Source organism: Hydractinia symbiolongicarpus, chromosome 14 (assembly GCF_029227915.1).
Source record: "Hydractinia symbiolongicarpus strain clone_291-10 chromosome 14, HSymV2.1, whole genome shotgun sequence".
NCBI classification, from domain to species: Eukaryota; Metazoa; Cnidaria; class Hydrozoa; order Anthoathecata; family Hydractiniidae; genus Hydractinia; species Hydractinia symbiolongicarpus.
The window spans coordinates 4921263-4948500 of NC_079888.1; the positions used below are offsets into that span (position 1 = coordinate 4921263).

At 33.2% G+C, this 27238-nt stretch overlaps 4 protein-coding genes across 4 annotated transcripts; 3 read left to right on the forward strand and 1 right to left on the reverse strand.

Annotated features, from left to right (window-relative positions):
- The first annotated feature begins 3989 nt into the window (after nt 1-3989).
- LOC130625874 (uncharacterized) lies at nt 3990-10165 on the forward strand. Its single transcript, XM_057440988.1, has 7 exons — nt 3990-4460; nt 4540-4673; nt 7490-7689; nt 7935-8186; nt 8360-8642; nt 8827-9099; nt 9355-10165. The coding sequence occupies exons 1-7, from the start codon at nt 4339-4341 to the stop codon at nt 9654-9656; spliced, it is 1566 nt and encodes a 521-aa protein (XP_057296971.1). The 5' UTR covers nt 3990-4338; the 3' UTR covers nt 9657-10165.
- A 223-nt stretch (nt 10166-10388) lies between these two features.
- On the forward strand, nt 10389-17679 carry LOC130625545 (uncharacterized). Its single transcript, XM_057440654.1, has 7 exons — nt 10389-10881; nt 12799-13345; nt 14146-14370; nt 15028-15116; nt 16473-16646; nt 16877-17010; nt 17531-17679. The coding sequence occupies exons 1-7, from the start codon at nt 10481-10483 to the stop codon at nt 17599-17601; spliced, it is 1641 nt and encodes a 546-aa protein (XP_057296637.1). The 5' UTR covers nt 10389-10480; the 3' UTR covers nt 17602-17679.
- Nucleotides 17620-23368, forward strand: LOC130625547 (uncharacterized). The gene is made up of 6 exons (XM_057440656.1): nt 17620-17730; nt 18057-18308; nt 18797-19061; nt 19276-19548; nt 21041-21128; nt 21836-23368. Exons 2-6 carry the CDS (start codon nt 18168-18170, stop codon nt 21972-21974), a joined length of 906 nt encoding a protein of 301 aa, XP_057296639.1. The 5' UTR covers nt 17620-17730; nt 18057-18167; the 3' UTR covers nt 21975-23368.
- On the reverse strand, nt 22093-25238 carry LOC130625088 (blastula protease 10-like). The gene is made up of 5 exons (XM_057440165.1): nt 25064-25238; nt 24130-24303; nt 23233-23374; nt 22399-22574; nt 22093-22124 (listed from the first exon to the last, which is right to left on the reverse strand). The coding sequence occupies exons 1-5, from the start codon at nt 25236-25238 to the stop codon at nt 22093-22095; spliced, it is 699 nt and encodes a 232-aa protein (XP_057296148.1).
- Between the last annotated feature and the right edge of the window lie 2000 nt (nt 25239-27238).

Consider the following 27238-nt stretch of genomic DNA (forward strand, 5'->3'; position numbering starts at 1 on the left):
AAACTAAATGACGTTTAAAGGGAAAAAATATACAAAACTATGATGAAGACAAAAAATAAAATTTTATTCAATCCAATGTTAAAAGTAAATAAACTTAAGGGAAGAACTGTAAAGTACAATAGTGGTAATTCATAATTTTGCATTTGTTTTATGTTCTTAAACCTTAAGCACTTTTTTTAAAAATAAGGATTGACATTATATAATTTAAACAATAGTTTTTGTCATCACAGACCACTGCCATGAAGGAACGTGGGTCACCGTCTTTTGAGAATTTTATGCACATTATATCTGCACTAAATAATTTCGTAGTAGAACTTAATGTGAGTTTAATGATTAAGATAATAGATTTAGAAATAAAGCTTTACTCAGCGCAATAATTTTTATTTGAAAGAAACATTGATTACTTCTCTGGGAGTACTGCTCACACGTATGCTGAGAATTATTTATTGTTATTGTTGTTTGATTAGTTTTTTTCGACCTTATATGTATAAAAAATTTTATTTTATTTTATTACCTCACCTTCTATATAAATTATGGATACAATGCATGACGTTTATATTGAAAATAGTGGAAGTTATGCCTGCAAGCTAGTAAAAATGCGTTGATAAATTTGTCATATCTTTACATTAATTTAACTTTTTTTGGTTCACCTTTTTTACAACTAACAATAGCTATTTGTTGTTAATATTTCATACTTTTTTATTGTTTATTTTAGTTTTAGCTTTTAATTTCTAGAAAATTTTAAGCCCTTAAATAATTCTTTAAAGTGAGTCTTTCAGTTGGTTCGGTTTTCATACAGCTGCATTTTACGCCCAGTCGGAAAAAGCGCCGCAACTTTTATTACATGTACCAAAACCATTTCCATTCAGCTATTTTTCGCTTACATGCTTTTGCAAAACATGGCTGCTGTACACAGACGATATTTGTTGTTGTAAAATTTGAAATTAGTCTTAGCAATATTGTTATGGCATAGAAATAAACGACGTTGTATAGTACAAAAGAAAACATGTGGGTGAGACGATTGTTTTTAGAAAAAAGAACTAAAGACCTTTACAACGTTTTGGTAAAAGATTTAATGCTATCAGATCATGAGTACTTTTTTAAGTCATTCAGAATGAGTCCAACAAGGTTTGAAGAACTTCTTTCGTTTGTGGCTCAGCACATCCGGAAGTCACTAGTCCAAGTGAGAGGTTATGTATAACACTACGGTATTTGGTCAAAGGGGATGCACAAGCAACAATTGCTAGTAGCTACAGAGTTTTCCACCCACAGTAAGTAGCATAGTAAAGGAAACTTGCGAAGTTATATGGTTGGAACTCAACGAAAGGGATTTTCTAAGAGTACCAAACACTGAAGACAGCTGGCATGAAGTGGCTAATGAATTTGAAACAAATTGGAATTTGCCTCATTGTTTAGGAGCTATCTACGGTAAGCATGTGGTGATGCAGGCCCCTGCAAGAAGTGGTTCAGATTATTTTACCTGTATAAAAACACACAGTATAGTATTAATGGCAGTATGTAATGCAAATTACGAGTTTACGTTTGTTGACATAGGAGATGCTGGACGACAAAGTGATGGTGGTGCAATTGATAATAATAAAATAAATACTTTATTTGGAGAAACTTTCGCAAGAAAAACTTTCGCGAGAAAAAAAATTCTCCAATTAAAGCATGCCACCACCTAGCCCAATCCAAAACGCGGGAACTAAATTGTAACCATATGTTTTTATTGCTGATGATTCATTCATGTTGAAACCCTTTATGTTAAAACCATTTCCTCGTTTGGATGCATGCCAGAAAAGAAAAATATTTAATTACAGATTATTAAGTGCTAGACGTGTCTCTGAAAATTGTTTCGGTATTAAAGCAGCAAGGTTTAAAATTTTTCGCAGGCCAATAATTGCACAATTTGATACCGTTAACTCGATAACAAAAGCTGTTTGTTGCTTTGCACAATTTTTTAATGATCAGTCAAAGCATGCACAGAAAAAGCAGTTATTGCCTGCCAGGATTCACTGACTGCAAAGATGTGGACTTTATACAACATGGCGAATGGAGATCTGACACACTTGGTGACACCGGCCTAATCGATATTGGAGTACAGGGTTCGAATAACTATAATAAAACAGCCAAAGGGGTGCAAGACAATTTTAAGGAATATTTTAACTCTCCAAGTGGTGCTGTAAGCTGACAGCGGGATTATGTCAATAGAACAATAGATCCATTTGATTTATGAAATATTTATATGAAAAATATATACAAAAATATAATAAAATAATAAAGTTTACTCTATACAGTTTCTCCAAATTCAATTTTGAAAAGCAACTGTTGTATTTTGACTTTTGCTAATTTATTCCTTCAAGAATCATATATTCTCAGTGTTGGCACAAGGCTCTTACAAAGGCGCATATCTTCATCATTCTCTTCATCTGCAACTTTTCCACTGGAGATATTTTTCGTTGCTTCGTTAATATTTTTAAGCGTATTAAGGACATGCATGTCCATTTGAGCAGCTGTGTTCCTTCAATTTTTTACTACTACTACTACTGCTAAAACTACTTTCCAAATTTGAGCGTTTTGCAGAACGTGTAGTTTGAGTATTACCACTTGCAGGGGAATCTACTACCACAGAAAAGTCTAAAACCATTTCGTGACTAGAAAGCATATGAACTGGTGGTGGTGAGCTCATAACATTACCATGTTTATTACCTTTTCTTGAATACACTGTGGTTGCACAAAATGTTTGCATTTTGGCAAAGTGTAGTATGCTGCCCCAGATTTAGTCATTTTTGACCGTTTTACTATGCACCTCTTCAGGTTCTCCCCAAGATTTTTCAACCCACTTTTAAGGAATTCAACTAAAAAAGAAAATACATTAGCTGATAAATAAGTAGGTACCACAGAAGTAGCTTGCTAGTTTTGTAAAAAAAGGTTACAATTTTTATATGTAGACTTTTATAGACACAAAGTGTGTGGCAAGCTTTTAGAGCCAGGTAGCTAGCTATATCTTACCTGTCTTATAAATTTCTTGGATAACACTTCCCAACAAGTTTTTCTGTCTTGATCATGATGAGACCGCGCAAAGGTATTCCATAAAGCTGGATAGCGCTCCATCTTGTTAATGAAAACGTCTATGCCATGTTAAAAACAACAGCTTCATCATATTTCTGCTTAGCTTATTCTAGCAAATTCCGCCCTTCATTTACTAGGTTGTTGCTTTGTGCCTCCACAGAATCGGTAAGGTTATTTTATTCTATTTCAGTTGAATAAGTAATATTTTATTCTCTAAGTTCACTTGATTTTGATAAAAGTTTAATACAGATCTGATGTTGTTGCTAGCCATCTTGAAAATAATCTAATTAAAAATTCTTTCGTAATTCATGTAGATTTTTGTAGATTTTTTGATTGGCTGTTAAAGTTGAAGCACAAAATGTAGCGCACAAGAAGTAGAGCCCATTCGACTTTTTTTTAAATCGACGCAGGGGATGCAAAAGCATGAGGTCAGTGGCATTATTCTGATATGCGCATGCGTAGATCAAAAGTCACGGCGCTTTTTATGACTGGGCACAAAATGCAGTTGCATGGAAACCGGCGTTTAAAGGGAACACAAGGTATAAAATGATGTTGGACTTATATTACAGATTATTATTATTATTTCCGAATTTATATACAGGATGAGTATGTCAGTAAAAAATACTGTTATAAATATACGTCCTGTAGAGCTTAAAAAATTGGTTGACAAATTTTTTAAAATTTTTTTATAAAAACTCTTTTCGTGCTTCTTTAAAGAATTCCAGATTTACTAAATATAAAGGTTTAGGGAATCCAATAGAGTAATAAAAAATTGTATAATGCTTTTACAAATTACAAAACTCTTTCAAAAATGATGAGGCAGAACTGAGATGATAAAATTGACGCAGTTTTATTTAGCTGGCAATTATGCAAAAACAGAGATGTATCACATTAATAATGTAGTGTAACTTTGCATCAAAGTATATTTATGAGGAATGAACTGGTAGATAGCCAGCTAGCTATATATACACATGCTCACATGTTTTAAATTACTTTAGAAAGCTATCTGTTGATACAGAGAGTTACTTAATTTACTCAATAAAGAAAGGGTCCTTCTTTTTTAAAACTGGACTGCAGTATGGTAGCCCACTTAGCTTTGCATTTTTTATTTTAAAGAGGAATTTTCAGGAAACCCTTTTTTGTTGTTGTTGTGGTGGTGGCATTGTCTTCTAAGAAATTCATCACTCAAGCCTTGCCTTAATTTAATATTGCAGGTTATTTGTTTCAAAGCTAAAGTCTATATTTGGTAAAAATTCATTTGGTGGAATGGTGACAAAATCAGTTTTAAATGAAACATTTAAAATGATTTACAAAATTGCTTGCTTGCAGTTAAATGTTGCTGCAGTCAGTGAGGTCATCTATATCATTGATGAACATATCAAGGACAAGTACTAATAATTTATCTTTACATATTATTTCTGTCACAAAAAATGTATATTTTTTAATTTTTAATTCTTTTTTATTTAGCAGAGAAATACATGACCTATATTTGCGTGGGTGTCCAATTATTCCACAAGACATCTATGCCATTACTCATGCTTTATCATTCTATCCTGGCATAACTTCAATAAATTTAAGAAATACACACATGACCAGTAAAGGTACGTAAGTTAAACTGTATAGTTGATTCAAAAAATTACTATGGTTCAGTTCAGTTCTAACAGTTCTATTTCTACATTTCTTTTTTCGTAAATTCTGTATTAAAAAAATAAAGAAATTTTTTTAAGCTTAGAATACCACGGAATGTATATGTATATATGTGTCATGGCAAATATGCCAAGGTGCCCACCGGACGTATATATATGTCACAATAATAAATTCAGGTGCCTGATTTAAAATGTTCCTGCCATTCCGTGGTTCCCATGAAATAAGAAAGATTTTCAGGCAACATAACTATTTTTTTTTCTCATTGCTTTACTTACAAGAAAAAACTGCACAAAGTTGGGGATGTACACCTGCATCTTTATGCAACTGCCGAACAATTTCAAACTTAAATCGCATGAAAGTATGTTTGTTTCTTTCTTCAACCTTGTTGTATATAACAAATGCATTGTATAATGCCTTTTCCAAAAAGTGGGAAAAAATCTAGGTATACCAGTGTAACTTTTACAAATGCAAAATTATTATCAATCATTGCGTCACCCATTTTCGATTGTAATCATGGATAACAGTTGGCTTTTGGATTTGATCATTGCGAAGGTTGAGTCGGTTCACATTCACTGAATCAGCCTTATGCATTGTTGAAAGCATCTATATCACTACTCACTAAAGTATTTTCATTCCTCTGGAATGCAAACTGGATTCTTGGAGGGTTTTCCTGTTTGAAGAAGGTTGAAAGCTTCAATCTGTTTCTTCTGACTGTTCCAGCAGCACTGGTTTTATTCTTGTAAAGGTAATGGAATAGAACTTCAATTGTGTACCAGTTGTCTACAAACAGTTTGTAGCCCAAACCAAGGCGATCGCTGGTTAAGTTAGCAAAATTAGGCCAGTTTTTCCAATCCTGTTCTCTAAGGCATGTTGTTCGTCATCACCAGCAGCAGTTTTACCACGGTACACAAATGAATTACAGAGATAGCCAGAATTTATTTGAAGACCAAATAACTTAATTTCAAACCTGACTTTTTTACTTGGTATGTATTGCTTGAAAGATAACCTTCTTTACCATAGTACAATTTCTATATCTACGTAAATACTCAGGGCAGGAAGGTGAGTTGTCTTAAAACGATCGACTAAAAAGTCCACCGCATGTCTCACCTTGTGCAGTTTATCCGGGTTTGGATGATTAGCATCATAATTAGAGTTGTCTGCAAAGTGTAGAAACTCCAATATCTTTTGAAATCTATTCCATGCCATTACCTTGTTGAAGACAGTAGTTTTCAGTATAGGATCAGTGCTCCAATATTGATGGACTTGTGGCTTTCTGAATAAAGGTTGTTAGCCAATGCAATGTAGTTGCTTTCCACTGACGGGATATTGCACTATTAGAATTTGCTTCAATATATTGATCAGCATACAAATTTGTTTGCGCTGAAATCTGTTTATGGAAGTCTTTAGTGATAAACAATTTCAAATAATTCAAAATGGCAGTGTTCTCTTTGTGAAATGCAACTTGAAGTCCAGCATTTGCAAAACATTTGTGCATTACAGGGTCTCTATCATTTCGCAACCAGGTATCTCCCCATTGCATCTCTTTGTCATTTCATGTAACTTGATTGATACGTCTTCCCCTTTTCTTGTGCTGTAGCATTCCGAGCATTTTTTCCACCACTTGTTCTTATTCTTTGCGTGAAATGTGGCACAGTTATTTCATTTGCAACATGCTGTTGGTCCTCTTCAGAAGAGCTTTCATACTCTAAATGCTGAGAATCACGATCGTCATGCACCTGCAAGTACATAAGAAACAACATCTGCTGTCGAAATACCTTTTTTTGCAGCCATTTCACAAAAAGAGTGCTTTTTTTGCAGTGCAATATTGTTATCAAAACATAGTTAAGTTTTGAATGTTTGAACGTTCGGAAAGTGAGATTATAAAACATTCCAGAAGCCAAGGAATAACACAATAGAGCTGTTTTCAGCGCTGCAAGTCAAATTACAAGTCACTTTCCAAAGGGCACTGAGCTCAGTTTTCCATGATGTATAATTATATATAGTAGCTTCAACTAAAATGCGGCCGGAGCCTAGAATGGTAGAATAATAATTACGTTGGGTCTCAAATGGTCAAAGGAAATCAATTGTTTTAATCTACGTGTAGTGAATTATTATTATTATTCCAAATATTTATACAGGATATACCCACTTCAGTGTTGTTATTAATGTGGGTCCTGTGTTCTAAATGTATACATTAAGTATGCACCGGCTAGCGTACCCAATTTCCCACACATGGCTTTGGTTGACCAGTAGCTGTGGTAAAGACACTTACTAAACATGCCGGCGCTGTGGACCGAACCACGGACCATGTGATTACGAAGCGAACGCCATAACAACAAGGCCACGCGCCAAAATGATCGGTAAGATGTGAAAGATCTAATAATTTTCATAAAAATTGAAACTCTTCAAAGCAGAGGGTGCTTGTCAGTTTCAGGGCAAAGTCTTTTGGTAGGGTTTTGTCTGATTAGAATAAAATATGGAGATCTGTAAATGTATTTTAGGTACTTGTAATATTTCAGTGTATTATTGTCTTAGTAAAAAATCAGTCAAGGAACATTTTCTGGTCCAAAAATACAGAGTAAAATTTAAAAAAATTATTTTCCCAGTTATGTAATTAATTCATGTCAGTGAACAATAAGTTAATCAGATAAATATATTATTACATTAAAGTACTAAAAGTATTATTAGAAAGTGAATGTTAATGTTGCACTTCTAAATTTTCTTTCTTTAAAATTAGAAAGGCTACAATACACCATGCATTTCTTTTTAGGTCTTGTGTACTTATTAAAAGCACTTTGCAAGTACGAGTCATTACTCAATTTGGATTTTGGATTTAATGAGCCTATTGATTCCCCTGAAACAAGATCTGCATTACAAGAGTATCTTCCAATTGCAAGTTTAAAAAGCATAAAGTTTATGAATACAGATGTTGGAAATGAAACATTTGATGTATTTTTTCAAGCTCTAAAGGTAAAGAATGTGTTTTCTTAAATCTAAAATATAACATTGTCTTGTATGTGTGATTTGTGATGATTATGTTTTTACATGTTGGTTTTTTCTTTGCAAGGAACACGTCAAGAAATGTTACTAATAGGTTTCTCTGTGACAAAACATGTTTACATGTATTTACTAAAGATAATTGTCCGGAAGTCCAGTTAAATATTCATAAATTTCATGAATCTGTAGACACCCTTTTTTATTTTTTTTGTTTGTAGACTCACGAAACGCTTACTCATGTTGATATTAACTTTAATTCTGTTGACGATGTAAATAGTGATGCTATTTCTCAAGTTATTATTCACAACACAAAGTTGGAAACTCTATCCATGTGGCATAGTCATATCACTGAGCACGGTGCCATGGTATTGATAAATGCCCTGGAACAACGATCAGTAAATTCACCAAGTTTGTGTCTAGGGCTGTATGGTTCGCAATATATATCTGAAGAAACATTAAAACATTTGGACGTAGGTGTTGTTTTTTTCAATAAAATAAATTTTGTTCTTTTTTAAGTAGTGAATGGGGTTGACTATAATCTGTATTTAAAGCTGGTATTAAATGTTATATAAGTCTTTCTTTGCCTTTTTAGCCTTTAAATTCTTGTAAGAATTTTGAATAATGACTGGGGTCTTTATTATAGGAATGTACAAGGTTTAATTGTAAATCTGAAGTAGAGAAGGAAGTAAAGATGGCAAAAACAGAGGGGCAAAGTCTTCCAAAAACACTGTCTGAGTTTATACTTGAAGGAGATGAAATGCATCAACAAAACCTCAAAGAAAACGAAGTTGTAAAAGTAAAATTGAAAGAAAAAAATCAAAACGAAGAAAAAATTGAACAGGAAAGATATGTTGGGCTGGCATGTGGAAGTGATAGGGCTAAATCCAATATTAAAAACAACTACTTCTCTCCGCTTGATGATCCAGGTAACGACTCTGGATCTATGCACTCATTATTTCTGAAAAGAAACTAGTTTTTATCTCTTATTTTGTTATTTCTTATGTTCATTCTTAGAAACATGCCAATATCATTATTTGTCAAATTAGCTCTGTGTTTAAGAAGTTTGCAATCATATGTTCACACTTAAATTAGATAGATGTTTCTTTTTAGAAAAAATGGTGGCATATGTGTTGGACCAAAAGTTTATTGGCGAAAGAGAAAATGGGTCATACTTTTCAGAGACACTGCTGGACAATTATGGTAAAGCGAAAGAATTATGGGCTTCATGTAATAGGTGCGATCACCCCATGCTGGACGTGGTAGCATATTATTGTAATAATAAAACACACAAGAACTTACTGGATGATGTAAACACAGCTTTAAAAGAATGTGGATTTTTTGGACTTGTGATTGATGAAGAAGAAATTCATCCAGTTCAAGAAGGTAATTATTGGAATACTGTACACATGTTGCAACAAGATTTTTTTATTGCTCTGCATTTTACAGCTAAATTGTGAAATCAGCAGTCGCTGAAAAATACTGTTGCTCTATGCTTTAATAATTAAATTAGTTTTATGGTATTAATGTTATATCACTATAAGCGTACAGACGATGATATCGATTTAGATTTGCTTTAAAAAGAAAATGGTTTTGTTTGCCGTCTTGTTTGTTAATATTTTTTTTGACTTTTTAATTTAGTTGAGGACTCCATTGATCTTTCGAAATTTGATGAAAAAAAACGACAGATATTTTCAATGATATCAAATCAAATTGGTTTCGAAGCAAGGTATTTGTCTCATTTCCTATTGGACTTTGATGACGTTCTGACTATATCAGTTGCTAATGAGGGAAATGTGACGGCATACACTAGTGACGTTCTGGCAAGGTGGTATGTAAAAACGAAAAAAGAACTGCGAACTTGGAAAAACTTGCGAAGTGTTCTAAAGTTCTTGGGTAAAGGTAAACTGATTGAAGATATTGAATTAGATTTTAAGGACTGAACCTAATTATTTTAAGTGTTTATTCTATGATTTCTTTTCTTTTAAAAATTATCACTCAGACATCTAACAAACTTGACTTTGGAGTCTTTTTAATTATCTTTATTTTTTATGTGGGTAAAACTATATTTGTGTGGCCTAAAATGGTCCACACTTAAAGAACTCTTTTATGCTAAGTCAGTATTTATTTTGATTAATTATTTTTTTAAAAGATTTATGTCCACATTCTTTGCATTTATTCCTTAGGTGTGTATTTAAAATTTTGTACAAATAACATTTTAGTAGCATATATTTTATAAGCTTGTAAATATGCTCACTTCTAATTGTGTATTATAGATATTTTTTATGAAATTTATAGAATTATAAATAACACCATGTTATAAATATTCCAGCAGTGAATAGTTTTGAATTTTAATAATATCTATCCATCTATATATTATAAATGTTTGTATCACTTTTTCACCATTATGAGGTTGGTCTTATTCAAAAAAAAAAAAGAATTTACATCAATCAATCTGACTGCCGATGTGAAAAGTCTGTGCTAAAACTATTTTCAGAAAATCCACGGCAATAACATAAGTTTTTGGTTATTTGTCAAGTCAGGAAATCTACAGTCTGTTTACCTCAGTGTTATTCTGCAAAATAATTTAAATAATGAGCTAATTAGTTTTACTAATGCTTTTGCAGTGTAGTAAAATACACTTCTAAGATCATAAAGAGGATCTTTGGTAATACTTAATTTCTCCAAAGAGAGGCACAATCCAGATGCCATTGCATCATAATAAAGAGACTGCATAAAAAGGACATTTATTCTACTTTGATAAGATATGATTCTTCTAAGGGTGGTTATCGTTGGTGCTAGTGGAGTTGGCAAAAGTTCAATTGTGACAAAATTTTGCAGTGATACACTTGCAGTTGGCTCATCAGTCTTAGGCTGTGATTTCAGAACAGATACTATGGATCACAAAGGTTCAAAATACAAGTTACAAATTTGGGACACTCCTGGAAACGAAGAGTTTTGGACTTCAAATTGTTGTTCAGCAGACATGATTATAATAGTTTACGATGTTGGTAAACAAAGTTCTTTTGATATGATTGATACATTTATTTCTCAAATTAAAAAGTACGGTAAAGAAGATGTACCCTATGCGATTGTTGCAAATAAAGCTGACTTGGAATGCTGGGAAGTTAAGATAAATCCCAAAGATACAAGAGAAGCTCTTTTTTTGTAAGTTTCTTCCCTTATTTTTATTTGCTTTTGAGGACAAATGTTTTATTCAAGAGGGCTTTACAATTGAAGGTGGAATGCATTTTTGCCTAATATTCACAAAAAGTATCTGTTTGCCTTGAACATGTCCTTTGACTGGTATGTCACATTTCGGAATCAGTATTACAAAATTTACATCTACAACTACGGCAAGTGCCAAGCAACTACTCTTATCTTTTACCCAGATTTAACTAGTGTTATAGGTTTTCTTTTGCTTGTGCCTTCATCTGTTTTTTAAAAAATGTCTAAGCTTTATGAAATGGCAAATTTTAACTTTGCATGACTTTATACCAAAGTAGTTAAATGGGATTTGGAAATTATGGAGGCAAATAGTCTGTCTACAATTTTTTTGTCATAAATTTCTTACCTTAGTCTATCATTTGTAAAGAACTTAAAACACAGTATATAAGATCATGAACATTTGTGTACATGATTAAGAAGATATTGAAGTTTAAAGATGATGTCATCAATCTGTTGGTTTCAAAACGGATGGGTTAGCCCAGCTTAAAAAATCAGCATAAATTTAGTTTAAGGTGGTTTCTGGTTACGCAGCCATTATTTAGCCTTAAAGTTCTATATAAAATTCAAGGCCTTCGATCACTTACTTAAAAACAGTGACATCAATCCTATTTTTTATTGACGTCAAAACAATATAATAGACTAGTTTAAAAGCATATGGAAGAATGCATTTGATTACAGTAGGGTAGAAAATACTTTGAAAATCATTTTATGATAACGTCGTCAATGGGCTGTCAATGTATTAAAAAATTGTTAACTGATTGTGTAAGCTTAACTACTATAATCAACTTTAAAAAGTCATAGACACACACACAAACTGGTCATATTATAATAGACTGAAGTGCATGAAAAAGTTATAGCTTGTTTTAGAAATTTTAACGAGTCAACAGTTGTGTTTTTGACGAACAGTTAAGGATATAAAACCCAACAATGTGCAAAAAAATTTATCCTACATCAATAATTAAAAATAATATCCTGTTTTAATACTTTTATAGACATTTGTTATGAATCTTGATGATCATCTTCATGTTTATATTTATGATATACTATCTTGATGATTCATTCAACCAGCACTAAAATGTCAAATTGCAAGCAAATATAAATTTTATTTGAGCAATATAGAATCTTCTGCTGCCTTGTTCTTTTATTCTGATGCATCTGACTTGATTTTAATGCTATAGTGGGCAGAGAACAAAAGCAATTATTTTAAAAGCAAATAACATCAAATTTCACCCACTCCAGTACTTTAAATAGATTAAATTTCTGGCATATTGTAAAGCTTGTACCAGTTCTCTTTTACCAACAAGTACATAATTCTATTTTGCCTGACAGCATAAGCTAAATTATGATTTGTTGGGCTAGCAGAGTTGATCAACGTACTTGTGGTAAGGCGCAATCAAGGTCATTGTTTGGCATTGTGTCAAGATTCCAGTAGCTTTATCTAATATAGTCAACATTCAACAGACCAGTCAGGAGAATTTACTTGCACATGTAAATTAATCTGTGTGAGAATCCATGTGCAATCACAGACTAATCTGCACTTTGCAAAGTTAGATCAATGAGAGAGCTGCTATCTGATAGAACTTGTGGGGGATGTCTTTACTTGTGAACCCCAAACACAACAACAGAAGGTGCACTACTGACTAAAATCAACTTAATTTATCCTAATTAAAATTAAATCTTCATTCATTTTTATTTTTTTTATACAATGACATATGTTATGCATTTGGTCAATTGCTGGTCCACTGCTGGTTAGTTCTGTGATAACCTGTTTTATAATTGAGTGTTTGTTCAGCAGCAGATGTGTGGTTGTATGAAAATTGGGAAAGTGTAAAATGCAGTTTTCTTGTTCTTTTTTAGTCTGGAAACGTCGTGTAAAACAGATTTAAATATCAGGGAATTATTTCAAAGAGTTGTTGAATGTTGTCATGATGCGAAGCAAGAACAGATAGAACAGATAAAACTGAATGATAACAATTATAGCTCTCTGTGTGTAACTGTTGCATGTGCAAGTTATAAAATGCCCATATCAACGTACAACATAACGTTTGATGGATTTCTGAAGAACCCATGTCTAACAAAGATTCCATATGATTTATTAGTATCTGTCTCTGAAGCATTAGTAAATTGTAGTAAAAGTGGTTTCCTATCGATGAAAGGTATTCTGATGTATCACAAGTATTTTTTTGTATTGCGAGAAGATTTTTTATATTGGTTTAAAAACAATAAAAATGCTACATGTATCGACCAATTGGATTTAAATAGTTGCCTATCTGTTATGCAAAAGAAGTGTCAATACATACATATTAGTTACTACAGCAAATCAAGTGGAAAGATTGAAAGTATGCGTTTATATGCACACAACAAAAAAGAATGTGAAGAATGGTTAAATTTGTTAAAAACTAAGGTAAGACATTTTTTATTGAAAATGATAACAAGAGATTAACGACATACAGACGGAATAAAAATCTGCATAATACAAATTTTCTAAAGGTGCAAAAAGTAGAACAGCATGGGGGTAATCTGTTAATATTGTAATTGTTAACTGTCTAAGTAAGATGAAAATAATAAATAACAAGTTCAGTGTAGTGTTCTTATCATAATATAATTTGCTACTTTGGTTACCACACGAGATAAAATTTCAAAACAGTCTTGTCTAAAAACAGAAACATTCTATGCAGAATTGTGCTTATAGAATAAGTCGATGTAAACAAAACATTAAGATGTTTGACACTTTTTAAAAAAAGAATGCGTAAAATTGAATGTGCAGCTAAAGTTTAGTTACAGCGAATATTGAAGTAAATCTTCCAACTAGCGAGCCAAGAAATGACATGGACTTGGATGATTTTTATGTTGACGAATAACCGATTTCTCGTCCTGTGTTTAGCATTTTCGATCAAGGTCACCGTTTTTTATAGACAATGTTAAGATATTAGTTAACTTGGCTATGTTAAAGAACCTTTCAGACAGAATATTGCAAACTAATGTCAGTACTTCAATAAAACTTGGCATTGTTGTTGTTTCTATCCTATAAAATGTTTTTTATCGTTTAGTGTCATCAAGAGCTCTAAGCCAATCACAAGGTTTTTATTGGCTCTAAGCCAATAAAAACCTGTATTGCCTGCTCGCATTATGCAGATGATTAGCAATTTACAATATTGACCATTATATATTGGTTAATCAAATTAGCTGTATTTTATTGTCTAGCAGCAGAAAGAAGACACAGAGCATGAAGATAGCCACAAACCAAAGAAAGATATGATGCCTTTGAATATTATCGGGAGATTTCAGTTTAGAAATGATGAAGAAATTATTGTGACTATTTCAAAGCAATCAAATGAAGAATGTGTGTTACAATGCATACCAAAGTGGTTGTTGGGCCTCGTTTTTGATTTTTCTGCTTCATTTCAATTTCCACTAAAAAGTTTCAGGGTAAGTTGTAATGGATGCGCAAACACAGATAAGTTACCTAACAAAAGATGCACCATGTTTAAATTTGAGGATATTATTCCAGTTTTGTCTGTACAGTTTTTATATTATTATTCGTAGTTTATCGCAAATTCAAGGGCTGCCACAAATCCAGGTTAAAATAGACAATCATTTGTACCCTAAAAATGTGACAAGCCAGGATGATATTTGCACAGATGATCTCATGTTTAAAGTTGTCTGTGAAATGTAATTTTTCTGTTTTAAAGCTTGGTTTCTATCTGGAGTTAATTCGTGTTACGCATGTGCGCTAATTGGAGTTATTTTTAATGCCTAATGGAAACGATTCAATGATTTCTTAAAAACCCAAATTCTAAGTCATTTTCTTTCCTTATATTGCTGTCTTTTAATTTACTTTTATTAATTAACTTTTTCGTTTTTAATCTGCACATGTGGAGTTTTCCACGGGCTTTATCGACTAGTAATCTAAATAATATCTATTTTCCAAATATTAAACTGCAAAATTGATGTGTGTATTTTTACAATAACAATAAAAGAAATTTTTTCAAAAATTTTCATAGAATTGGTAAGTAACCCTTTCTCTGCCATAACATGCATGTCATTTGATAAAATACCAGCCCTAATCCATTTCTTTTTCTCTAGTATTATAAAGACACAGAGACAAGCAAAAATTTTTTATTGATTAGTACTGACACTCACATGAGACTTTGGTTTAGACCGAAAGATGAAAGGTAATTCCTAAAAAACTCCTGCCTGTTTCTTAAATAATATTTTCTTACTTTTGTCATTTTTGTAGATTTAATTTATTTTTTACGACTTTTGATGCCTTTTGCACTTTGGGGATTTACATGGTGAGTACTATTTAAGGAAAAAGCAACAATAAGATGGAAAAGGAGTAAAAAGACCAAAACTGTGCCATAAAACAAAGGGTTTTATCAAAACACAGGTAGAACATGCCCTACTTTACTTGATAATACAATTCTTTGTCAAAGTTAGGTTTACACTAAATGCTAAATAGCGATATAATTTTAGGTACCCAGTGTGCTAAAATTTCGTGATTTACAAACATATGTTATCGCTAAGCAAACAAGTAATGTCTGTAGACATGTGATAGATGACACCATAAAAAGATCACTGTTTTTTCACTTTCTAAATTAGCAGCAACAATCTCGTATTTCCTTCTTTGTTTTGTGGGAGACTGTACACATTTCCAAAATAAGTTGTTCAACTGAATTTATTTTATTGAATGCTTTTTTTATTATAAAGGAGTTTCAAGGCTCTTCATACTGATCTACAAACAGCATAATTGACAGCATCATGTATAATTGACAGCATCATGTATAATTGACAGCATCATGTATAATTGACAGCATCATGTATAATTGACAGCATCATGTATAATTGACAGCATCATGTATAATTGACAGCATCATGTATAATTGACAGCATCATGTATAATTGACAGCATCATGTATAATTGACAGCATCATGTATAATTGACAGCATCATGTATAATTGACAGCATCATGTATAATTGACAGCATCATGTATAATTGACAGCATCATTTATAATTGACAGCATCATGTATAATTGACAGCATCATGTATAATTGATAGCATCATGTATAATTGACAGCATCATGTATAATTGATAGCATCATGTATAATTGACAGCATCATGCATAATTGACAGCATCATGTATAATTGACAGCATCATGTATAATTGAAAGCATCATGCATAATTGACAGCATCATGTATAATTGATAGCATCATGTATAATTGACAGCATCATGTATAATTGACAGCATCATGTATAATTGACAGCATCATGTATAATTGATAGCATCATGTATAATTGACAGCATCATGTATAATTGACAGCATCATGTATAATTGACAGCATCATGTATAATTGACAGCATCATTTATAATTGACAGCATCATGTATAATTGACAGCATCATGTATAATTGACAGCATCATGTATAATTGATAGCATCATGTATAATTGATAGCATAATGTATAATTGACAGCTATACAATGTATATGGATCTGTTTTACTCAGATAATTAAATTTCTATGTAGATTATTCATTTCGAAACTGATTTCTATATTTGGCGAATATGCATTTGGTGGAATGGTGACAACGTCTGTTTTGAATGAAACATTTAAAATTATCTACAAAATTGCTTGCTTGCAGTTACATGTTTCTCCTGTGAAACGTATCCTCGACCTTATCGATGAAAGTATCAAGAACAAGTATTATTAATTTTTTTTTAGGCCTAAATAATGTTTTTCTCTGACACAAAGCTCCATTGATAAATCTGTGTAAAAACCTAAAAAGCTTTAGTTTGTGTTACTTTGACATGACTCGAATTAGTGGGCCACAAGTCCGCGTGTTTAGATATCGAGTTTTGGTTATGGATAGTGTTATAAAAGCGCATCTCAATATATATATGGATTACATATGGAATATGTCTATTTTATAGGAAATCAATACATGAACTATGTTTGCGTAGATGTCGAATTATTCCACAAGACATCTATGCTATTACTCATGCTTTGTCGTTCTACCCTGGCATAACTTTAATAGATTTAAGAAGTACACGTATGACCAGTAAAGGTACTTGATTATTGGTTGTTAATTTGACATTTAACGTCTCTCTGGAAACGTTATAGTTAAAAATCAGCAATTATTTCTTTATGTATGTTGAACCAGCACTTTAACTGCGATGGTAAAGACACTGTAAACTGATTTGAATTTTTAGTATTAAAATGGGATAGGTAGATCTATCTAGATAGATAGATAGATGGATAGATGGATAGGTGGATAGGTGGGATGGGTGGGATGGATGGGATGGATGGGATAGATCGAATGTTTCTGAGAGAAGTAAAGAAAAAAAATTGAAGAAAAAACTCGCTTAAATTTCTTCAAACAAAATTGCAACCCTTAAGGTAGTCAAAACTTTGTCTTCCCTCAGTCAGTTTTTTTACACCCTAAATTCAGGAAAATAGACCAAACTTTGTCTAGCCAGGAGTTATCACAAAGTCGGACATCCCCCAAAATAGTTTTTGTTGGTTAAAAAATACCTCGATGAGATTCGTGATAAAAGTTGTAATGGCATGTTTATTTTATTTTATAGGTCTTGTGTATTTACTAAAAGCACTTTGCAAGTACAAGTGGTTACAGAGTTTAGATTTTGGACAAAATTAAGCTATTGATTCTCGAGAAACAAGATCTGCTCTACAAGAGTATCTATCCAATGCACAGTTAAAATGCATAAAGTTTCGCAGTACAGATGTTGGAATTGTAACATTTGATGTATTTTTTCAGTCCTTAAAGGTAAAGTTTATTCATAATTTCTGTTTAGTTTTGTGATCATTGCACTTTGATCATTCCATTCTCATTTTGGTTATCCAAAATGAGAATGGAATGATCAAATTCTGGAATAATTATATATACGATGATTTCAGTTACGATGATTTCTTTTGCGATGATTTCATATTTTGATGATTCCATTTGGGACGATTTTATTTGCGATGATGTCATTTGCGATGATGTCATTTTGGATGATTTCATTTGTGATTATTTTTATTGGGATTAATTTTGTTTGACAAGATTTTATCATGTTTTTATGATAAATTCAATTGCATAGATTCTTGTTTCAGACTCACAAAACGCTTACTGATGTTGATATTGCATTTAATGTTGTTGATGATGTAAATTGTGATGCTATCTCTGAAGTTATTATCCACAACACAAAGTTGGAAAAACTGCTCATGTGGCATAGTCATATCACTGATCATGGTGCCAATGTATTGATAAATGCTGTAAACCAACGACCGATGGATTCACCACATTTGTGTCTAGAACTCCATGGTTCTCAATATATATATGAAGAAACAATGAAACATTTTGACGTAAGTGAGGTTCTTTAGTTAATACGTTTTTACCATATTTTTATTACTGTTTTGTATATATTTCTATATATGTGTATTTTTATTTACCCTGAACGCATTTTTTTCTATCCTGTCTTTCTTAATTTCTCCAAAGCACCATCATAGCCCTGAGAATATGCTCATATCGCTTAAATCGCTACAACCTAATTATAAAGACTCAGTTAGTTATCTGACTGACCTATATTTGGCCATAAACACAAAAAAATAATATATTTTTAAGCAATAAAAGCAATAAAGAATTGGCTGGAAAAGTGTCACAGTTGAACACACGGCGCGTGTTTACAGGTAAGGCGCACGGATGAAATTGCCATTGCGTACTTTAAGAGATAACCAAATAAATTTGGGTATTTTACTTTTTGTGTTTTGCTCACAGACCAACCTAACTAGCAGCGATGTCTAGCATGCTAATGGCCTCAGGGTCACGTTTCTAAAATCTAGTTATTTTATAGGAATGTGTTAGATTGAAATGTCAATCTAAAGTAAGCAGAAAGGTTAAGGTATCAGGACAAAGCTCGGATTTTGTGGAAACACTTACTGGAAACAAAATTAAGGAAATTGTGGGTAAAACTTCTAATGGTGAAGAAATAGAAAAGGAAATTGAAAAGCTCAAATTAAAAGAAGAAATTCAATCAAAAGAAAAGGTTGAAAGGAAAGGACTTGCTCGCATGAAATCTAATCTTAAGAACAACTATGTGTCTCCACTTGATGACTCAGGTGACAAGATTAAAATACTTTTCTAAAATTTTTTTGATCTCTGCACCAGGCTAGAAGAAGACTAATTTTGACACTTTCAGTATCGCGCTTTTTGTATCCTATCCTAAGTAACAATATCACGGTTGTTCATTATTGTGTTCTGCAGCTAGTGGTTAAGAAATTAGCAATTATAGATCACACGGTCTGACTTAAACGTAAGGATCTGTATATTTAGAAAAAATGGTTGCGTATGTGCTGGACCAAAAGTTTATCGGCGAAAGAGCTGATGGGTTGTATTTTTCAGAAATTCTGCTGGACGATCATGGTAAGGCAAAAGAATTATGGGCTTCATGTAATAGGTGCGATCATCCTGTGCTGGACGTGGTAGCATATTATTGTAATAATAACACACGCAAGAATTTACTGGCTGATGTAAACGCAGCTTTAGAAGAATGTGGATTTCTTGGACTTGTGATTGAAGAGGAAGAAATTCATCCGATTCAAAAAGGTACCACTTGTTTTTAATGCTTTTATTGTTTTGGATAAAGTAAAAAAATACTATGGTATTGTTTTGGTATATTTAGTAATCTAGCTAAAACGTTATAGAGAAGTTAAAAAAAGGAGGCAGTTATTACTTTTGTAGGTTCAAATTTTTTATGTGTTTCCATTTTTATGCATTTCCCCTTCCTCAAGGTATTGAGTGGTCTACTACTATAAAAAGTTCCCGTCATTTTTTACAAATGCTCAGTAGACTGCATGTAGAAAATCTTGCGCAAAGATGTCGCCGATCCGATTTTCCATCTGTCTTGGAAATGGAAGGTCGGGTGGGATGTTGGATGTAAATTCAAATATCGGATGAAATCGAATTTCTTGTTTGTGACACATCTTTCATCCGACACGTGAGTTTAGTAATTTGAATTTTCACGATGGAGGACAGAACTTTGCTCGCAACGGTAATTGTATTAAACGAGCTTGCAGATTCTGATGACGAAAAAAAAAACAATGCAGAGGAAAAACAAGAAGTTTGATTTGATTTCTTTTTTTCTGGCATTTTGCTTTTTTCACTTGTTCTTTACTCTTTCCATGTAGTTCAAAAACTTCACCCTGATGGTCAATCTCAATTTCACCATCACTACCAGATTTCTTAATTTCTTCAATAAAATAAAACAAAATATAATATTCAATATAATAAAACAAAACAGTGTTATTTTGAATGAATTCGAATTTTCACGCGTTCGAAAATCAATCAATTTTTTTGAAACGCCAATTATTTAATTTTGTAAAGAAAAAGACTCCAAAAGTCGGATGAAATGGTACACCAAACCTATCCGACATCACTTTTGTTTATTTTTTTGTTGGATGTTCTGGAACAAACTTTCATCCGACCTCATCCGACTTGATTTAGCACTTTTTTGGAAAATTTTGTTTTTTTGTACATACGCAAACCGATCCGACATTTCATCCGACATGGGAAAAATCTCAAGTCGAATGAAAATTTCGGTCGATTTGCGTCGACCTTTAACTGGGTAGTACTTTTCTTGTATGTTGAAAATGTGCAGCCATTATGATGATGATGATGAATATCTTGGCGATGCATAAGTCGATGAGTGACAGTTCTGGTTGATGATTATTGACAGCTGCTATAAGCACTGTACTGAAAGACGAATGACATTTCTTATTTGTATTTCATCCTTGCAGTGCTTGTTATTTTCAATAATTTGTAAATGTATTTACTGGCATATAATCTGAATTTGTTTAAAAGTAAAGAAAAAGATTGTTTGATTTATCGTTGCATTGCACTTGTTATTTTCCCTAAATAAACCTAGCGGTGAAGACAGTTTTTAATAAGTACACTGGTTAATGTTGGTTATTTGTAATTCTGTCTGTCCAGCTTATTATTTTCAATTATTTGTAATTGTATTCACTAGTGTTAGATCTAAAGGGTTAGCTGTAAAGGGAAAATAGTTTTGTTGTGTTTTATGTATTTGAATTTGATTTAGTGGAACACTGTACTGATCTTGGTGACTTTGATGCCAGCAGACGACAGATATTTTCAATGATATCAACTCAAATTGGTTTCGAAGCAAGGTATTTGTCTCATTTCACAAAGGTTTATTAATTACATTTCTATTTTTAATTCATCAAAGTATGCAACACTCATTCGTTCCAGGCTTTTATAAATTTAATCTACCCACGACCGGGAAAGATAGTAGCGTATGCGTTTTAAGATGGTAGCGTATATGGCGGAGCGCCAGAACAATGAAGTGATTTGAATTTAATTATTTGAACTAGTCGTTAGCCCGTGGAAAAATCCACGAGTTCGCCCGTCGCAGCTAAGCTACCATTTTGCGTGACAGACGGACGGAGAGACGTATACTGGGCATTATAAAATTGATGTGATTTGAATTTAATTATTTGAATTAGTCGTTAGCCCGTGGAAAAATCCACGATTTCGCCCGTCGCAGCTAAGCTACCATTTTGCGTGACAGACGGACGGACGGACGGAGAGACGTATACGGCCATTATAAAATAGATTTTTTGATCGATGTTAGAAGGAATTGGTACCAGGGTAGTTAATTTTGAAATCTGGGAACGTAGAACTTCAATTATTTTTCTCCGTACGGCATTGTTCAAAAGTTAAAAAAGGATCCCTCGCAACGAAAATAATAATTGACTCAGTATATAATATATAGTATATTTCTGTTATATTTTACATTCGTAATATCTATTAATCTGAATAGCATCTTGTACACTTATGTACGACCGTTGACCAAACTTTACACCATCTTTCTTAGCTTTGATGGTTGTTCTGAAGTATGGAAACTTCGAGAAAGCGTTCCATTCGTAGTGCATGATGGAATTATAGTCGTAGGGACTTCCACGGCTATCAATCTGGCTGTGAGAATATTTCTTGAAGTTGTATTTCATGTCTAAATTTCAGAAAAGTGAGAAATCAAAATCTTAGTTCAAAACCGACAGGCTCCGTTCTTCAATACAGAACACCTAACAAATCCAAGGGACGAGGTCCTAAATAATGTTTGGCCCCGGTAGCTTATATTCCTGTGATAACGATGCGGGCAATGTCTACGACGGGCGAAAATCAACAAACCTGTGGAATCTTCTACTGGCTACCTGGTGGACGAGGATGAAATAGGCTACCTATTACTCCATATTGGACGTATACTGTATATAAAAAACATTCTCGTCCACATTTTTTAAATAAATGTCGACACTTTTCAAAGTGTATCTCAAAGACCCTCTCAGGCCAAAAATATGAATTTTTTAATTAGATTTATTTGAAAAAGTTTTGCGCTTTTTTCTTTGAAAAGTTTGTGTTGATTCATGTGGTTAAACTTACCCTCTTTGATGTTATCCCAAACTATTTCGACATAGTTGTCTCGATCTGGTCTCGATTGTTCATGATGTAATCCTAAAGCATGGCCAATCTCATGGATAGCAATGCCTTTAGTGAAGCAGCCGAATCCTAATGAAAGTTTTTGTTTTCCTCCTGTCTTACCAACGTGAGAGTAGCACCTGAAAAATACTCTATAAGTTAGCCATCTTCGTTATATAAAAGGTTATAACAACCTCGTTCCCAAGGCTCTTCGTCTTTTTGATTACTCCGTAACAACAGCTGAGGGCAAAAAGGCCACGAAGACAAGGTTGATCATTTTAATGAAATTAGTTTTATTGGTAACTTGAGGCATCAATTTTTTATTTTTGGCTAAATTTTAATACCTTGTGGTTCAGTTTAATGATCGGAAGTGTATAACAAAATATAGGAGATTTAGTTGTGAAATACGAAAATGAATGCTAAGCGACATCTTTACGGTGTTTTCCTGTAGTAATTTGCAGATCAGAATATATGAAAAACAACTTTTCTCCCATTGGAAAAAGTGTTTCCAAAAGAAACTTTTGCAAAATTTTTGTATTTTACTTGTAAAAGCTTCTGTGGTTGTACAAATAGATTATGTTAAACGCGCGTGTCCTTAGTTTTCAACCTCGTCTCCAGAGCTCTTCTACACCTATGATATTACGGCCATCCTGACAGAATATCATAGGCGTAAAAGAACCCTGAGGACAAGGTTGATTAGTGCTCAACAGCAGCTTCAGCTTGGCCTTAATTTCCGTCAAAAAAATATTTAAGAGAACTGATTAAGGGTGTGAAAATGAGGATCGAAATACGTCGTACTTTCCAAAACCATCATCAATGAATTCAACATAATCACGTTCATTTGTGCGTGGTTTAAATTTGATACAAGTTTTCTTTTCCCATGCCTCCATAGCATTCTTAATCGCTCTTTCAGTTGGTCCTTTGATCCCCTTTATACCACCTTAAAAGGAAATAAATAATTAAACCATGTTGGGAAATGTTTATACAAAATTTAACAAGCGGCTGAACGAAATCTGCCATGCCGGATTGTTTAAAAATGAAACTAGTCCCCAGGGATCTTTTTTCTCTTTCTGATAATCTCGAACAGCGGAAGAGATAGTTTGATTGTTTTGCTCCGCTATTTTTTTTTTTTGGCGGGGAAGCAAACTTTCCCGCAATACAACTCGAGAAAAATATTACGGCGGCCGGCTGATAATACTAATTTTTATACCCAATTAGGTTGCAAAGATGACCAGCCGGTGTTAAAGCTATTTCTTCTTGCCGTCCGATGTTGTTAGAAAGAGAAAAGAAGCCTTGGGGATGAGATTGGCTATGAACATTTTCCTAATTTTTCTGGAGTGTTTGGTCATAAACGTTTCCTCACTACGTCACCTCTTTGTTAGATGTGCATTAAGCTTAATATTTAATATCAAATAAATTACCCCTTCGTTTTATAAAAAAATTTCAGGTACTAAAATTACAAGGAAATTAAGAAACCCAAACCCTTTGCTTGCTTTCTTAGAAAAGAGAGACAAGCAGTTTTTTCGACGTTGTATTAAAAAGCACAAACAATAACAATAAAATGATTCGCCTTAAAGACAGTTGTCTCTAGTGTGCAAACTTATCCCCAGCGCCTTTTGTCTCTTTAAAAAAAAGGAGGCAAAAGGCGCTGGGGACGAGTTTGGCAAGTGTGATGAACAACTTAACACTACTTACTTATACTGGAATGAAAAACATATGGTACGACACCGTTTTTCCATCTATACCAAGTTGACTTTTGTATAGCATAACCAGCATTAATTTTATCTACATCACCACCCTTCAGTGCTGTATCAATTTGGAGTTTACTCATCACCATATCTCCTTGAAACAAGAATCCACTGTCGATAGCTAGAACGACAAAGAAATAATATAAAAACTAAAGAAAATAAGATAAATAAAAATGAAAGTGTAATATAAAAGTTCAATTTTACACAATCTCGTCATTTGACTGATATCAACGCCAAAAGCTGTTACTGGACGGCTGATATTTCTTTACCGTGTCGGCGTCGATTTTTAAAAACAGCAATATTTCCTTGGTTGGTACAAAATCGGAGTTCTATACTAACTTATCGTCGTTTGCGCTACGTAATGTTTGATTGGTAATGCAAGAAAGTGCTGCCCCAAATAAAGAATAAATACTTATGTTGGCGAACCCCGTTACAAGATATAAGTTGAAAAGAGTGTAATTGCTGTATGATTATATTTTCATGTACGACATAAAATTAAATAAATATTAACATTAGGGCAAAATTTAGCTAGTTACCTGCAAGTTCCACGGCAACGCTATCATGAGAATCAAAATGGCGGCTCGAACGAAAGAGTTGTTTTGTTAATATAGTACTTTATCATATCCCTTCTTTTCGAATTCAACCCTGCCCTGACTTGCAGGCCGCCATTTTTAAGGTTTGTATTTAGTTGAGTCGCTAATATAACAATCATACTTTCAAGTTTAAAAGTAAGATAACCCCTCGAACAAAAGAGTAGTTATGTGAAAAAGTACTGAATTAAGATTTTATTTTTAAATTTAACCCTGTCCTGAATTGCAGGCCGCTGCAGTTTATATTTTCAAGGTGTGTATCGGTTTAAATTGCTAATATGACAGCCATACCTTCAAGTTTAACAGCATCATCAACAGGCTTTCCAAACACCACACAGACCCCACAAATAACAGTAGCCACTAACAACTTCATCCTCCCTGGGTAACGTGACGAAGAAATATGTGCAAATATTTCAAACGCACATTCTTTTTCAAAGAGTGTTGTTGGTGTAAGGTGTGCAAACATGTTTAACTTCACAGGGGATAACAAGCGACTTAATGAAGTTAGAAAGGGTGTCTTATGTTTTCACTTTGTATTATAACACAAATCTACAAAATAATATTTTAATCTTGAAAGTTAAGTTATTGATAGGTTCCTAGTGTTGTGCCCAAGTGATTTTTAAGATTCATATTAAAACGTATATAGAGATAAAATTTGTCCTTGTAAGTTCTTTAAACTTGTGAGTTCTTTAATCCCGCAAATACCTTGGCCAATACCAGTTCCATAGTTGCACCGCCATAACCGCCGGCAAATAGTTTAGCAAGAAAAATGCTCCCCATGTCTGCCTTAGGAAAAGGATGAATTTAGCTGTCCAACCGTACCAAAGATGAACCATCTAAGACCTGTTCTTGAACACCAGTTGCGGTTTAAGTTTCAAGTAGCTCGCTGAAAAAAAGGATATTTTCAAACACAGACCGTTTTTTTCGTTTTTTAAAGGTTAAAAAGCATTCTAAGACAAATCCAGGGGGTCGTCCGTCCTTTAAATGTCGCATTTTATGTGGCATCTAATTATATAGGAGGAGTTCCAGATTTCATCTAAAGCTATCCACCCCTTGTGCTTGTTTAGTGTTTTGAAAGCTGAATCAATAAGAGTGCTTCTCTTGCGCCAACAGAAGGGTGCCTTTTGAATCCGTAAAACTTGTAAGTTCTTTCATCTTGTGAGTTCTTTAATCCCGCAAATACCTTGGCCAATACCAGTCCCATAGTTGCACCGCCATAACCGCCGGCAAACTTCCAATTTTGTTGTTTAAATAAAAGGGGCTACTAAAATAACCTTCTAATGAGATTTTTACGATTTTTTGCTAAGAATAGTTCAGGCCTTATTGAGGTCTTCTCAAAAAGTCTTAGTGCGTTTTGTAGGAGGGTAAAGAGCATCGTTGCGCATGCGTTTTATCACAACATCGAAAAAACTTTGCAAACCTGGGGTTGAGGTTTATGGACTAAAAATGAAGTGTTAGAAACTGAGGACACGTGTGTTCAACATAATCTATTCTCAAAAATAATAATATTTACAGTTCTTCTTTCGTACTTGTTTTCAACATGCTTTTTATCGTATAGCGTGTACTCCATTGTAGTGTGTATTCGCTATAACATGAAGTATTGAACATGTGTGCGCTTTTCATTTTTCGTCTTCAGAGCTCTTGAGCATTCTTATCCCAAGGTCTCTTGGCCCCTGAGCCGTTTTTACAAAGCTGATCAGGATAGCAAAATGTCGTCGAAATAAGGTTTCACTTTAAAGTAATGTCGGTATTATCTCTAAAAGCTCTGGGGACGATGATATGCGTTTTCGCTAGAGACAGATTCTTTCACAAATCTACCTAGTTTCCAGGTCATTTGGCCTTTTTAATGGATTTGAAGGTGTGCCCGTAATAATGACTCTATGTAAGAGACAAGCGAGTAATACTACGCCAATAAAAAAACTGGCTGAATATCGCCCTTGTATTAAACAGTGCTCCTCGTCACGGAATGCAAGCAAGAATGTTTGTAAGTCAACAAAGCATGCTGGTTAAATATTACATTTTTTCATCATTATCTATCTCTTTTATATATATTATAATCCAATGTTAAAATGATCTTGCATTCATTTTTAAACGATTCATACTTTGTAAATAAAAAATGAATCACGGCTCCTGGAAAAGAATCTTTACTTTTTTCTAGATTACGACAAAATAGGTAAAGAATGGCACCCTGGCTTCACAATTAAAACAATATTTAGTTATGAATAATTTTAAATTATAAAAACGTTTTATAAACCGTGATGGAGTGAAATAACTTTTGAGTGGAGATTATATATGAATATTATCTTTAGAAGGTATTTAAATTGATGTTATCGGCTATCAAACCGTCAAAAACAATCTCGTCCCTAGGTTTTATTGGTTTTTAGTATTGAAATAAAAACTGAACAAGGAGCCCTTATTCTCCTCGGAACCAGGTTGGTCCAAAAGAAGCTGACGCAGCTTCTCGCG